The sequence below is a fragment of the Manihot esculenta genome, chromosome 14 (assembly GCF_001659605.2).
Source record: "Manihot esculenta cultivar AM560-2 chromosome 14, M.esculenta_v8, whole genome shotgun sequence".
Classification (NCBI taxonomy): domain Eukaryota; kingdom Viridiplantae; phylum Streptophyta; class Magnoliopsida; order Malpighiales; family Euphorbiaceae; genus Manihot; species Manihot esculenta.
This window is the reverse complement of record NC_035174.2, coordinates 1939059-1953582: the sequence shown is the minus strand read 5'-3', so window position 1 is coordinate 1953582 and position 14524 is coordinate 1939059. Positions and strand designations below refer to the sequence as shown.

At 28.1% G+C, this 14524-nt stretch overlaps 2 protein-coding genes across 3 annotated transcripts; one reads left to right on the top strand and one right to left on the bottom strand.

Annotated features, from left to right (window-relative positions):
- Positions 1–329: 329 nt before the first annotated feature.
- Positions 330–2672, bottom strand: LOC110599711 (myosin IB heavy chain). Its single transcript, XM_021736251.2, has 4 exons — positions 2291–2672; positions 1382–1700; positions 830–888; positions 330–631 (listed from the first exon to the last, which is right to left on the bottom strand). The coding sequence occupies exons 1-4, from the start codon at positions 2526–2528 to the stop codon at positions 600–602; spliced, it is 648 nt and encodes a 215-aa protein (XP_021591943.1). The 5' UTR covers positions 2529–2672; the 3' UTR covers positions 330–599.
- Positions 2673–4795: 2123 nt separating this feature from the next.
- LOC110600071 (ubiquitin-conjugating enzyme E2 10) lies at positions 4796–7428 on the top strand. 2 transcript variants are annotated; one of them, XM_021736781.2, is made up of 5 exons: positions 4796–4978; positions 5097–5173; positions 5739–5866; positions 6509–6613; positions 7055–7428. In XM_021736781.2, exons 2-5 carry the CDS (start codon positions 5104–5106, stop codon positions 7196–7198), a joined length of 447 nt encoding a protein of 148 aa, XP_021592473.1. In that variant the 5' UTR covers positions 4796–4978; positions 5097–5103; the 3' UTR covers positions 7199–7428. The 2 variants fall into 2 exon arrangements, with proteins under 2 accessions (XP_021592473.1, XP_021592474.1); XM_021736782.2 differs by lacking the exon at positions 4796–4978 and having other exon boundaries at positions 5078–5173.
- The last annotated feature ends 7096 nt before the right edge of the window (positions 7429–14524 follow it).

The following is a 14524-nucleotide window of genomic DNA, read 5'->3' as shown; positions in this document are numbered from 1 at the left end:
CAACAGCACTCTGCGGTGCAACCTTTGGTAACTCTCAGATGATTTAACACTCTGACTATGTACAGAAAAGAAGCAACTCCTTTTTTATCTTGTACAATTTTAATTGTAAAATGACTTGGTAATTCAGTTGTAAAGAGAATACACATGTGAATGTCTTAAAAAAACAAGAGAAAAAAAATGGCACGTGCATTAGTATGCAACATGCCTCGGGATCAGTTTACCGATAAGCAATTTCTAAAGTTACAAGTCTAAGCTACAACCCTCGGATCAGGCCCAGATATGAACTCTTCCATGAGGATTGTAGTTTCTGTTTCCCTGGAATTCAAATCAGCATAGAGAACAACTTATATATTACTTATGAACATCGAAATATTCTCCTTTCATACATTCAGATGAAGTCTGTTTCGTATTGGAAAAGCTTTTACTATAAGAATTACACAAGGAAAAAAAAAAAAAGCTGAATTTTTCATTAGTAATGACCTTTATGTTTAATGGTATATCCCAAAGCAATGGATCTTAATGATATTGTCTCTTTACAGTTAAAAATGCTGCTTCCCCGCATAGTATACAAACATATGAAGGCTTATATAAGCTGTAATTCACTTCCTCAGAATTCTAGTTTTAACTCCACCTGAAATCACAGAGAGAGAGAGAACATGATAGAAAAAATGGCTCGAGTAGTAGAAAAAACCTATACAACCCAGAATTAAGACATGATAAATTAACATCACAAGTTATAGCTGAGTTCCACTTGTAATAGCGAGAGCTATGCTTCTCTAATCTTGGAGAAGGAAAAAAAAGGAGAAATTTTGAGTATAACATCACTAACCTTCGACTTCCTCAAATTGAACTTCCTTCACCAATTCAGCAGTTGCATTATACTTGAAACTGTAAAGACAAGTGACGTTAAAAATTCACAAAGAACAACTATAACAAATTTTATCAGCAACTCTTTCAACAACGATGACTTTAAGCAATAACATTCAATATCTCATAATTTTGCTTGTGCTTTGGGGCCAAAGAACTATTGCACCCAATACCAAAAGTATTCACTTCATCTTATCTAAGAAGACCTCTCTATCCCTTTCTGATCATAACTAATTCCCCAGGTCTATGCACGCTCATAAATACATGCAACGGACTTGCTACAAAGTCAGAAGCCTCACATGCTCATACCAAATATTCCTATGCTATAAGGCAAGTATACCAAGCACTACAAACAAAGATATGAATGTAACATTCTCGTGAGGAACAGTATTATTAATCATAGCCTGCCCTTGCATAAATTATGTACCAAGTCCCTAGTGAAAAATCCTAGGCAGCAGCACATCTAATAATAACACAAGAAGAACAACAACTGACACCAACAGATTTCTTTTACCTATTGGAGAAAACCAGCTCAAGTTCGTAGTTAGATGCATTCTTTATAGCTTCAAATAGTACAGTCACAATTTCAGTCTTTCGCTTACTAGCCATAAGTATATCATACTCTGTTGGAATGATGATTGCGAAGAAATTATCACTTAATTCACTCAAAGATATCTTCTCTACAGCGGCTAATACTATGCGCCGTTTAAGTGCATCAGTCTCTGGGTCAACAATATAAATGGCAATGTTCGTTATTAATAATATATGTCGCTTCATCTTCCCTGAACCAGTGAATTTCATAACTTTATCAGCAAAAAAAACATGGCTGTCACCTGCCAGAGGAAAAAAAAAAAAAGAGAGGAAAAAATGAGCATTCCAAAAACATCAGATTGTTCCTGAAACTAATAATCTGCATGCACCATGTGAGAACTTTAGGACCAAGCTCATTTTGCAGCCCTTGAATTGAATGCAGCGACAGAAGTAACTAATAACGACCATCACACCCAAATTTTCATAGTTCATTCACGCAAAAATCCCGTAGTGTTTCAACTTCGTGATCGCAGAGACTTGCAAAGTTCTAATTTTGATACTCAATTTATTAAAAGAAAAACATTCCCACATGACATGTATGAAGTAAAACCGATGAAATTATCCTATTTCTAGGAACACAAATATCCTAAATCATATCAATTCATATCGAATTTGATGGTAAAGATAACATGAATGATCTCATCAAATTACATTATGTTTTGCCTATAATCTGGAAATAAAATGAATTTTGACAAGCAGTTGAATCTTAATATAACCTACAAACCATCTCAAAAGAACTAATTGACAAGCCAGAAATCAGAACCCACAATCAACCATTAATTGAGGAAAAAAAAAGTCGAAATCATCATAAAATCGCACAATTCAATCTAACCTCGTTTTTGCAAAACCTTCATCAAGTAGGGATGCGAAGGAATGTCCAGGTAGTCTCTTTTTATATCTCTATGGAAGGATGCTTTTCTTCGAACATTGATGCCCGAGAAGGGCTCTTGATTTTCGTTCGCATTGTTCCCCGATGGTTTCAATCGCATTCTACCCCCATCTTCGTTATCATAATTTTTATCTACGGTGGAGCCGCCACCGTCGACTTGTACTCTCCGGTAATTCTTCATTATTCGACAATAGGGCGAGTCTCTGAATCGGTGAAGGCTAAGTGAGTCGAATTTTTGGGAAAGTGAGGTGGTGGGTGGTGGAGGCTAACCTGCTCCGTGGTGTTCGTTGCAGCATGTGCTGGCCCTGGATTGCCACACACCAGCTCATACTATTGAAAAATTATTACTATATTAATATTTTATAGTAAATATAATAAATAAATATTTTTTTCATCTCATAATTTTTATTTATTTTTATTTTTTATTTTAAAATTATTATTATTTTTTAAATAATAATATATAAAATAAATATGATAATTTTATTTTATTTTTAAAATATATGTTAATATTTTGTAAAATTTAATATATTTAAAATAAATATAATTAAAAAATTATATTTCTTAATATATCTAAAAAATAAAAATAAAATATAGTTAATAAACTTTCAAAAATTATAATTATAATTATTTATATATCTGCTTATAATTTACATTAATATGTTATATCTTGACTCTGACATGTAAATATTATCAATTTTTATTTATTTTGTAATTTTTTATTATTTTTTATATAAATAATTGTAATTGAAATTTGAATTTCAGCCACACAATTGCAAAAATATAATATTAATTATTATTTAAATGTTTGATACTCTTCTAATTTTATCGCGGTATAACATGTTAGCATTAATTTTTTTTTAAATAGAGATTAAAAATTAAAAAAATAAAATAATTTTTAAATTTATTTAAATATATTTATTATTAAATTAAATATATGAATACATCAGGAATTTTATTGAAATAAATTTATTTTAATATATAAAATTGGTGTATTGATAAGTTAATCATGTGTTTTATATACCCACATTATATAAGAAGGGACAGGCGAATTTCGATGGATAATTATATAATTTGACCTCTTAAGTTTATATCAAAAGTGATATGTGATTTTTTATTTTATTTTATTTATTAACTTTCTAAAATTCTATAAAGTATAATTATTAAATTTGTAAATTTTACAAAATATATTTACTTAATTCGTTCAAAACGTATAAGAATTCACATTTAGGCCTATGGATTGAATAATTATATTTAGAGTGAATAGTTATATTTTTTATATTAATATCACTATTAAAAAGTTTTTAAAAAATTATATATATAAAATATCAACTAATTTTTATATAAAAATTAATGATCAAATTTTACGTTTAGCCAACATACATATATATTCTATTTTTTCATGTTTTCATTATTAAATATTAACTATGAATCCTCATATATAATTTAACTTAAATTTTGATTTAAATCATTAAAAACCCAAATATAGTTTATGAACAAAATTTTTTTTTTTTCTACTCATTCGGTAATTGAATATAAAGTTATTATGCGAGTGAGATAATTTAATTACTGAATGAATTAAGTCATATTATTATTTTTTTAATTTTAGTAAAATTTGTTGGTCAAATACGTTTAAAAAAAAGAAGAAATGGTCAAACGGCGACATTTACAGTAAACGCATTTTAAGAAGGAAAAAACAAAACTAACTTCTCCTCAACGCTAATTTGACCAAATTGCGAAAGTATAGAGACCAAAATCAAGCCAGTCCAACCAGCCAAAATGGGGTCAATTTTGAGGTTGTAGTTTTTGCTTTATTTTTTTTTAAATATATATTTCTAAAATGTGTTAAAAAAATAATATTAATTTTTAATACAATTTACAAATTTAGAAATTGTTGTCAATATAATCAAGATTTTTTAAATGGCAAACATAATATTCACTAGAAGTTTAAGTACAGCATGAATTAAAAAAAAAAAAAACAGTTTGAAAGAAATAAAACTGTAAAAAAAATTATAAAAATTGAGTAAATTTAACTGCAACCAGTCAATTTCAATCATGCACAAGTAATTTTTATTATAAATAGAAAATTTTTAATCATTAGAATTAATTACAATTAAAACTAAATTGAATCTAATTCTCAATATCCCCATTACACGACACCGTATAATCCATGGACGATTCGAATTCTTTTTCAATTTCCACCACCAAGAATAACAAGGCAAAATAAATAAATAAATAATATATTCATAATTGCAGTTTCAAGTTTCAACAACCAATAATTAGAAAAAAAATATATATATAAATAAATAAAGGGGTATTGATTCTATGGCTGCTTTCGGCGAAAAAAGGGGATTTACGTACAGAAAACGCCAAGTTGGGGACCACCAATTCCAGAAGAGAATAACCAATCCCAATCCGGGGGGTAGAAACCGTCGAACCAAAAAGCGGTCACAACCATTTAAAAAAAGTCATTACCTCACCCAATCACAAATTCCTTCTCCATTTCCTTTTTCTATTCTTTCCTTTGCTGATTGTTCTCTCCGCGTTCTCTCAAATAATAATAATCCTACCACCCACCCGCAACCAGAAGCCACCACCATCCACAAGGGAGGATCAATAATCTCTTCGTCTCAGGTATTTTTCGCTTCGATTTCCTCTCTTTACATGTACTTATAGGCCTTTATAGCTCTTTGTTTTTACTCGCGCTTGTGTTTGATCTTCGATCTGAGGGGATCTAAGCGTTGAATCGCAGATTTGAGATGGCATCGAAGCGGATCTTGAAGGAACTCAAGGATTTACAGAAGGATCCTCCTACATCATGCAGCGCAGGTATTGCATTTATTATTAGTATTTTTATTATTTTCACCTTTTTTTTTTGTTTGAATTGATCCCTCTTGTTGTTACCTGATTCGATTTTCAAGGTCTATGCTTGGGTCTTCGTATGTCTTTGTAAAATATTTTTTTAGCTGTTCTGATTGAACGTTAATTGTGCATGTGCTAGGGCTACTTCTTTCGCCGGCCATCAGAACTGTAATTATACGGTGTCGTTGCTTACTGAATTGTACATAGTGATGTGATACTTAATCATGGTTGAGGTTTCTGATAAAAATTTATGTTATAGCTTCGGATGGTGAGGATATGACATGTCGAAAAGATTTTGAAAGTTAACTGTTCAACCAAATTTTGGAAGTTTATTATTTGAAATTAATTGTTATTTATGCTTATTCCAATTTCATTCTCAAACGCACCTAACATGTTTTTTTTTCTTTTTAATCTAATTGTGAAAATTTTCGATTTCTCATGTTGAGGACCCTGAAATCTTGCCATGTATAAGAACTTCAACTTTTGGTGCTGTTCTACTGGTTTGTTTGCCTTATTTCTGCAAATTTTTCAGGTCCTGTAGCTGAAGACATGTTTCATTGGCAAGCAACGATCATGGGTCCTCCAGATAGTCCATATGCTGGGGGTGTTTTCCTAGTCACTATTCATTTCCCGCCCGATTATCCATTTAAGCCTCCAAAGGTATCTTGTTTGCACTCTGCTTTGAACATAACTTTCTCATCTTGTTTTAAATGGTTGGAAGTTTCTTCATTTTCTTGTAAATTCTTATTGCTAAGATTTCTCATTTAACAAGATGTGTCATCTTGTAGCTACATATGGGATGTGAGCAGAGAGAGTACGTTTTGCCACATAATGAGGTTTATGCAGGTTATGTTACTGCGCCTCATCTGTGAGAGTACTGTATTCTTTCTAAAGAAGAATTCTTGCCATGTTTTAAAGGCTTGCATATTTTCTAGTGGTTATAAATTTAGGTTTCAGTGGTGTCTTGTTTAAAAGATGAAGATCATAATGGGAAAGACCAAACAGTGCATGTCATGTTGGGGGAATTTTTTAATAGTATAAGATGCTTTGCAACTCTAATCTCTCAGCTTAAACTGAGACTTGGTTTGAGTCACTCTTGGTTGCTATACTTTGAGAAAGTTGGTCAACGTGATTTGAGCTTTTGTCTGCTGAGAAAATTAGCCAGTTGCAGGACTCCCATGTTAATTCCTATCTTCTAAATGGTTTTTTGCTGTTCTTCTTTAGTGGCATTCTGTCATTTTTGCACTTATTTACTGTTGTGTGCATATGTGATCATCAGTTTGATATTGCTGTTTCTAACAGGTAGCTTTCAGAACAAAGGTATTCCATCCAAATATAAATAGCAACGGAAGCATTTGTCTGGACATCTTGAAGGAGCAATGGAGCCCTGCACTTACCATATCCAAGGTTCTTATTCTATAACTCTGAAAGCTATGATCTGGAACTCAGAAGAAGACGTTGTTCTTTCACTTATAGATGACTTAATCTTTCTGCAGACTATGTAAATAGTGATCTATTTAGCTTATTGTCTCTTTAAGTTCTTAAGTGACTCATGCTGCCCCAATTGCAAACTATATAACTGATATAGTTCTAGTTTCCATTTCAATCATATTATTTATGTTCATTGAAACCTGCAATAGCTCCCTTTAAAGAGAAATTTATTCTTTGGAAACAAAAGAATAACAGCTACTTCAGCATTGATATTTTGCATATTTTAGCCATCATGTTAACTCTACTGTACTCTGACCACTCTAATCCAGTTAATTTCCACTTTCAGATATGTGGATCACCTGGTTGATATTTAAATTGCTAGGTATCAATTTGTAATGTTTTCTTTTCTTTTTGCAGGTGTTGCTTTCAATCTGTTCTTTGTTGACGGATCCCAATCCTGATGATCCTTTGGTGCCAGAGATTGCTCATATGTACAAGACAGACAGAAACAAGTATGAGACAACTGCAAGAAGCTGGACCCAGAAGTATGCCATGGGCTAAATGATTTCTGGTGCGTGCTAGGAGAAGGCCTTTTTCTATATTTTCATTTTTGTCTTTCTGTTGTGTATCAATGTTCGGCTTTTCTCCAATCAAAATTGGGCTAAAGAAGTCCATAAGAACACCCTAGTTAAAAGAGTATGTTGCTTCCAATTGATGTATGGATAATGCTATGGGGAACTGTGCAAATATGTCCATTCAATGTCAGCTAATGTACGCTGGAATTGTTCAAATGCGTCTCTCATTCAAACTTCTCTAATGTTGCTTATAAATCCTACTATGTGCTCACAGTTTCTCTGGATGTTTTGTGCTCGAGATATTTGTCGTAGGCTTATTGGCCATATCATGCTGCAAGACTAAATATCCAAAGCCAGGCTTATTTGGACGTTCTGTGCCTGAAATATTCAAAGAGACAGGTTATGATTTTCGGTTTTGAGATAATGGGCCTAATGGTTGTTTGAGACTATGGTCCTTTGGTCTAGATGAGAAAGGCAAAACCACCGCTGCAAGAAATTTAGAACTTATGTTGTTAATTTGTCGCAACATGGACTTAATTATGTGAATTAGTGTAAATTAGCTCATTTCTTATGTTGCCTCCTCTTTACTGGAAAAAATAATTGAAAAATATAAATAAATTCAACAAATGTTGGCATGACATCTTATATATATAAATAATCTTAGACATTTGCATTTGCCTCGACTATTTTAAGCAAAATCTACAATGTAGGGAATAATGATCTCTCTCCCTTTGAAATATATGTAAAACCCTTGACATTTGGGTTAATGAAATTAATAAAGGTTGAAAAATTTTAGTATAAGGGCCTCTTTCTTTCCAAATTCAAATTTTGTGGCAGTGATTGACGTTTATGCGTACACTTCCTTCCATGCTTGTATGAGACTGCAGCTGCCGTGGCTTCTGCTACTCTACTGGAGATGGTTGTTTGATTTTTGGATGGTTTTTCTTTCTCTCTGGGGTTTGATTCTCCGAGTGGTTGGTGATGGCTCTTTCGGTGCTTGGTTTTAGTCATATCTGTCCTATGGCTTTGGATACGCCTAATTTGACTTGGTTTATTTTTCAACATTAAATCTTTAACTTGTATTTGCCTGTCGATTTAACTTTTCCATTTTGTTACCCTTTTTAATATTTTAAAATCAACATTGATATCCAATTCTTCATCTATATATTTGATAGATTACACGATAGGATATTCTTTTTTATTCAAAGGAAGAGAAAAAACAGTACTAGAGATAATTAAATACAACATTATAAAGGTAGGTAAATTAAATCAACTTGATAAATTATGCAATTTATTTAAATGTTAAAAAAAGAACTTCAATGATTAAATATAAATTGTTTAATTATTATTTAATTCTTAGAAATAATAACTGGTTATACTTTTTTGAAATAGTATTATAGTAATAGGTAATACATCTAGACTAAACCCATATGTCAACTTGAAGTTAGAGAGTAAGTCCAGAGGGCAAGAACTAAGAGAAACCATGCCTATCCCCAGGAATTCAAACTCCGATTTTTTATCATGTTCTTCTTCTTCCCTATAATAAATAATAATAATAAACAACTTTAGGTGCTTTGCTTAGTTACATAGTATAATTAAATGCCACAGGACATGGTGACCCATGTCGCTTCTATTAATTACGATTGTCAAGCCCTCACCCAAGTATAGAATCCAAGTCAAAATAGTTTATTTTCCTGCAAATGGGCCTCTGAAGTTCTGCTTCATTTATTAAATTTAAACCTAATTCAGTTTCAGGGGACACCATCCAGAGCAAATGGAAGGTATCTCAGTTTTCAATTTCATGGACTCGGTGAACTTTTATTTATTTATTTATTTTGTTGTTGGAGACAATGCACAAAGCTAAAAATGACAATCAAACATCCGCTAAAGTCTGAAGAGCTTTGTGGAGGAATATTTTCCTGACTGATTATGAACTTCTTAACACTTATGTCTGCTGCAATGCGATTGGACTAATAATTAGTCTTTAATAGTTCATTTGCATCCTAATTAGTGGATTGCAGATGAGTATTAATCAGTAATTAATCTAATTACTTTTTTTTAATTAATTGAAATATATTTAAAAAGAATATAAAACAATATTGAAATTTAATCTAAAAATATTAGAAAGTGAGTGAGATTTAGAATAAAATTTCGTAATTTTCCTATTATAAAATATTCATTTTTTTTTATAACAAAGTGAGAATGATATTTACAATTATATAGTTTACTCAGCTATTTAAGATGTAGGAATGATAGATTTTAATAATAAAGTATTATGAAATTTCACATGGTGATTAATAAATAATAATAATTTATATTTTATAATTTCTTGCCATTCTCTTATTTTTCGTGGCATGTTTTTTTTTTCTGGGTTTTAAAGCCCAAATGATTGTAACCAAACCAAGTAAAAGTAGTATTTGTATCAAATCCATATTACGAGGGCTCAATAATTGCATATCACAAACTTCTTAATAACTTCTCCCTTCAAATCCATTAAAATTAATTTCTTGAATGTGCTCATATGCATGTAATTAATTATTATATAATTTACCTTATACATTGAAATACAATTAGTCTAAATTAATGCATTTTTTTGAAATCCACACCAAAAGATTTGAATAAGTCTAACAGGTGTCTAAATTAATTATGTCTGTTCTAAATTAATTGTTAATAGCAACTTAAGCCACATCAGCTCACGTGGAGAAGTACACGTGCCTCTCTTGAGTCTACGAGCGGGTGTAAACAGCGCCGGTCACCGACAGTTCAGCGGTAAAGTGCTGTCTGTGGGACTCAATGGAGAAGGAAGATGGTCATCTAATGCGTCTCCTCTCCATCCAAGCCATGTTTTGAAAATATGCCTACTTATTAAAGAATATTTTAAATTATATATATATTATTTGACAAAAATAATAAAACCAAATCTGATGTTTCTTCTTTCTTTACAATTTTTGGCATTAAGTTAAACATATCTTACTCTTTGTTTTCTTCTCGCCAATTAATACAACTTTATAGTAATTTAATCTAGAAAAAATTAAAATAATTTGATCATATACATTGGAAATATCTTCTCGTTTTTTTATTTTATCTAATATATATATGTAATAAAATAACTTTGAAATAATTAAAAATATTTTATTTTTAATTACAAGATAACCACCTTGAGTATACAATATAACAGCCTGAGAATAGAAGTAATGATAGTAGAAAGTGGAATTGCATGCTCTTCATGGAATTAAGGACCAACATCTCATCTCTTGCTTCAAACACAAGTTTGTTAATTACTTGCTTCTGTTTCAAGAATAACATTATTTATAAAATGGCGAGCTTTCAAAATATGCAGGGAAGGGATTACACAGAAGACCGACAGACATGGTTATAAAAGCACTTCAACGTTGTATGGGAGGTGGCCCTTCTTTTTAGAATATACTCTATCTCCTCTCTAATTAGTTTTTTTTTTTTTTTTAACGTTTTGTGATTAAATTTGGTTTATTCTCTAAAATAAATTGGTATTAATATTGTAACGAAATAACACAAAAAATAGGTTATTGATTAGAATTTGAGTTATTAAGAAAATTGTGAAAAATTAGATAAAAGAGTAATAAATTATTGTATATTTGGGTATAAAAATGAACTGGGCCTTTTGTCCCATTGGAGATTATTAATATTTCTGTCTTCGTAACTTGTAAGCCAGTCCACTAATTTGTTTGCACAACTCCAATCCAACCCTAAAACTGAATTTACCCAAAATTTTTCACATGCCCATGTTTCCACCTTCGCCCTTCTCAAATTATTATTATTATTATTTTTTCTTATTCCATTGCTATTTAGATTCCTCACAAAAATCATAATGCAAATACGATGATAAGTAATTAATTATACTCCCTCCTCGATAATATTTTTTATTATCATAAAATTATTATTTATTTTTTTAGAGTATAATAATATATAAATTATATTATTTTTAAAAAAAATTAAAATATTTCTTATATTTTAATAAATTTAATATATTTAAAATAAATATAATAAAAAAAATATATTTTTTAATGTGCGTAAAAAAATAAAATAAATAAAAGATATAAAACAAAAGGATTGCATTACATTGTTGTTGATATTTTTATATATTTCAAGATGAACCGACGATTTTTAAAATCTGTAAAATCTTAATTTTATAGTCTTCTAAATTAATGGATTAACAATATATATATATAAATAATTTCGAAACATGAATGGTGGGTGCATGAGCCAAATCGATCCGCTATTTCTATATTTAAAATTTTGGCGGTTGTAGTTGCCTGCCTGTGATGTTGAAATCCTAAGCTCCAATAGTTAGTGGGCGGCTGTGTTGCTTATACCGTATGTTCAGCTTATTTTTCTTTAATTCATTTATTATGTTAGAATCTCATATTAATTTAAAATTAAAAGAAATGTGTTATTTATAAAAAAATTTTATTTGAGTTAATTTTAAAATAAAATAAATTTTATTTAAATTTAATATATTATTAAAAATTCTCTATTAATATTATATTTTTTATAAATATTTTATATTTTAATATAATTTTAAACGTGAAAAACATATTAAATTTCATTCAATTTATAATAAAAATAATATACTGCAATTATTTATTTTTGATGGGATTACATGGATGTTATTAATTTGTACACTTAAATTGTTAATAATTATAAGCTTGTTACTTTATTTCAGCTGCAATATATTATGATGAAAACACTAATATTTAATAACTTTTAAATAAAAATTGTTCATTTATTTATTTACATAAAAAGACTAATACGTGATAATGTTGTAATGTAAAAAAATAATAATAAAAAATAAAAGTACTATACAAAATGTTGTGGAAATGGGCAGAGCAGAGAAAGCCCATAGAAGAGAAGTACAAAACCGAATTGTAAAAGGCGGCCAATTCTAGGTTGCCGGCCACGTTGCCCCTTGCTTCTATTAAATGTCCCTTTTAGAAAATATTTATTTATAAACATTGCAACTGAATAAAGAAAAGTGACTCCAAACCGTAAAAAAAAAAATTTAATCAATTTAGTAATAACCAAACCTCTAATCAGTAATTAAGAGGAAAAAGATAATTTACATATTGAAATTACTTTTCGTATGAAAAAACTTTTGAGAATAATTATAAAACTGGTGTTGGTGATGCGAATATTTGACTTTTGAGAATTTAAACAGAACTTGAGTTGAGCCTCACGTGACGAGAGTTACACGATTCGAGATGCTGAGTAAGCATCTCATGATTTTCTCTGATTGGACCAAAGAAATTTTTTATAGGCTTTATATTGAAACGTGTCACCGTAGTGATTCATCCTCAAGATGTAGTTGCATGTATGAGGACAGTTCGGGCGAGGCTTGGAGATGCCCCGACCGTGGCCAATTAAATATCACTTAAAAAAAGGACGAGCATATTATGTTATTAGGCGTAGCTATTAAAATTTATTATGGGATATACTTTTTTTTATGGGCAAAAAAAATTATTTTAAAATATATCATCCACTTATATTATTTCATTACAAATTTAATATTTTAAACTATTAAATTATTATTTAAATCAATAATTTTTGTATTTTAAATACATATTAAATAAAGGACATAATGCAACTAAATAGATAAAAAAAAACTGATAATTTAAAATAAAAATAATTAGTAAATTAGAATAATTAATAAGCTTTTTTATTATATAACAGAATTACATTTAGTATACACACATTTAAATAAAATTTTAATAACTTTGAAAAAGATTATTTAATTTAGTAATTATTAAGCTAATTCTAATATAAAGCATAGTTTACATGAAATAAAATTATTATAAGCTTCACCACACATGAATATAAGATTTATAAAATTTATTTACCCTAAAGAAATAGATATATTTTCATTTTTCGTTCCTTTTAAATACTTAAGTGTTTAACATATAATTTCTTTATTAGCTTTCTAATATTTCTTTTAGAATGCATTAATTTTAAAAATAAGAATAATAATTAAGATTATAATTTTTTTAAAAATATTAATTATAACTTTTTAATCTATTAGCAACAAAAGTATAAACATGCATAGGTTTAGTGAAAAATCAAATCTAAATGAATCGAATACGTTTAAAAATTAAATTTAAATATAAATAATATCTGAAAATTAAATTAATTGAACCCGAATTTAAAATATAAATATTTGAACTAAAAGTTAATTTAAATTATTGAAACTCCTTCTATATTTAATTATTATTATCTAAATAAAATTTAAATTATTTAATTTTATATATTTTAATTAATAATTTATATAAAAAATATTTGCCTCAATAATTTTTATTTAAAAAATTTAATTTTTAAATGAATATATAAAAAATTATAAATATTATTATAAAAAATATATTTTTATATTAAATTATTTATTTATATGCAAGGATAGAGATGGTGGGTATTATATTAAATAAAATCTGAACCTAATTAAAAGATATTATTTTGTAAAATTGAACTAATTTCAAATCCCATTATAACTATTAAATCTGTTCCGTTAAATATTTAGTTAGAGCACTTGGTATTCCTAATTAGAAATAGAACATTAAATTAAATATAAACTTATAGTTTTATGCATTAATTATATATTATTTAATTAATTTTTAAAACTTGATGTAATAATTTAATTTAATTATTATTGGATGTACTGAGAACTTGAACTCGATTAAATGCATATTATATTACTCTATTTATTTTTTCTACTATTGTTTTAACATTTTTCTAATTTTTAAATGACCTTAAATATAAAAGTTTAACTATTTATCACTTTTTTATTTTTTAATCTTAAAATTTTGAATAATAAAATCAATATTTTCACATTTACTTCAATTTTAATAATTTATTTTAACTAATTTTAATAAAAAATTTTAATACACATGTAAGGCCACGTATAATTATTTTTTAAAATACCTATTACATAAAAAACTAAACGTTTCGTTATTTCATATTTATATAAAAAATTTAAATTTTAAATAATAAAACTAAATATTTTTAGATGTGTCATAAGATAATTAAATTGAATTTACAACGTTAAGGGTAAATTATAATATAATTTTTAAATTTTTATTTAACTAATAAAATAGTCATTAAAAAATATATTTTTATTTCAATAATATTTTTTAATTATATTTTTATTTTTTATTTTCATTTTTATATACATATTGTAATTTAATAAAAATTTAAAATATAAAAATATTATTATAGTGTAAAATATATACTATTTTATTTTATTTTATACTCTTTTTTTTCTATAATTTTTATCCATTTTACTTTTTCACAT

Coding starts and splice junctions, on each gene's coding strand:
- LOC110599711 (XM_021736251.2), bottom strand. CDS start 2,528: ATGAAGAATTACCGGAGAGTACAAGTCGACGGTGGCGGCTCCACCGTA. Junction 889..1,381: donor GAGCTGGTTTTCTCCAATAG/GTAAAAGAAATC, acceptor TTGTCTTTACAG/TTTCAAGTATAATGCAACTG. Junction 632..829: donor TCAATTTGAGGAAGTCGAAG/GTTAGTGATGTT, acceptor CTGTGATTTCAG/GTGGAGTTAAAACTAGAATT.
- LOC110600071 (XM_021736781.2), top strand. CDS start 5,104: ATGGCATCGAAGCGGATCTTGAAGGAACTCAAGGATTTACAGAAGGAT. Junction 5,174..5,738: donor TCCTACATCATGCAGCGCAG/GTATTGCATTTA, acceptor CAAATTTTTCAG/GTCCTGTAGCTGAAGACATG. Junction 5,867..6,508: donor ATCCATTTAAGCCTCCAAAG/GTATCTTGTTTG, acceptor TGTTTCTAACAG/GTAGCTTTCAGAACAAAGGT.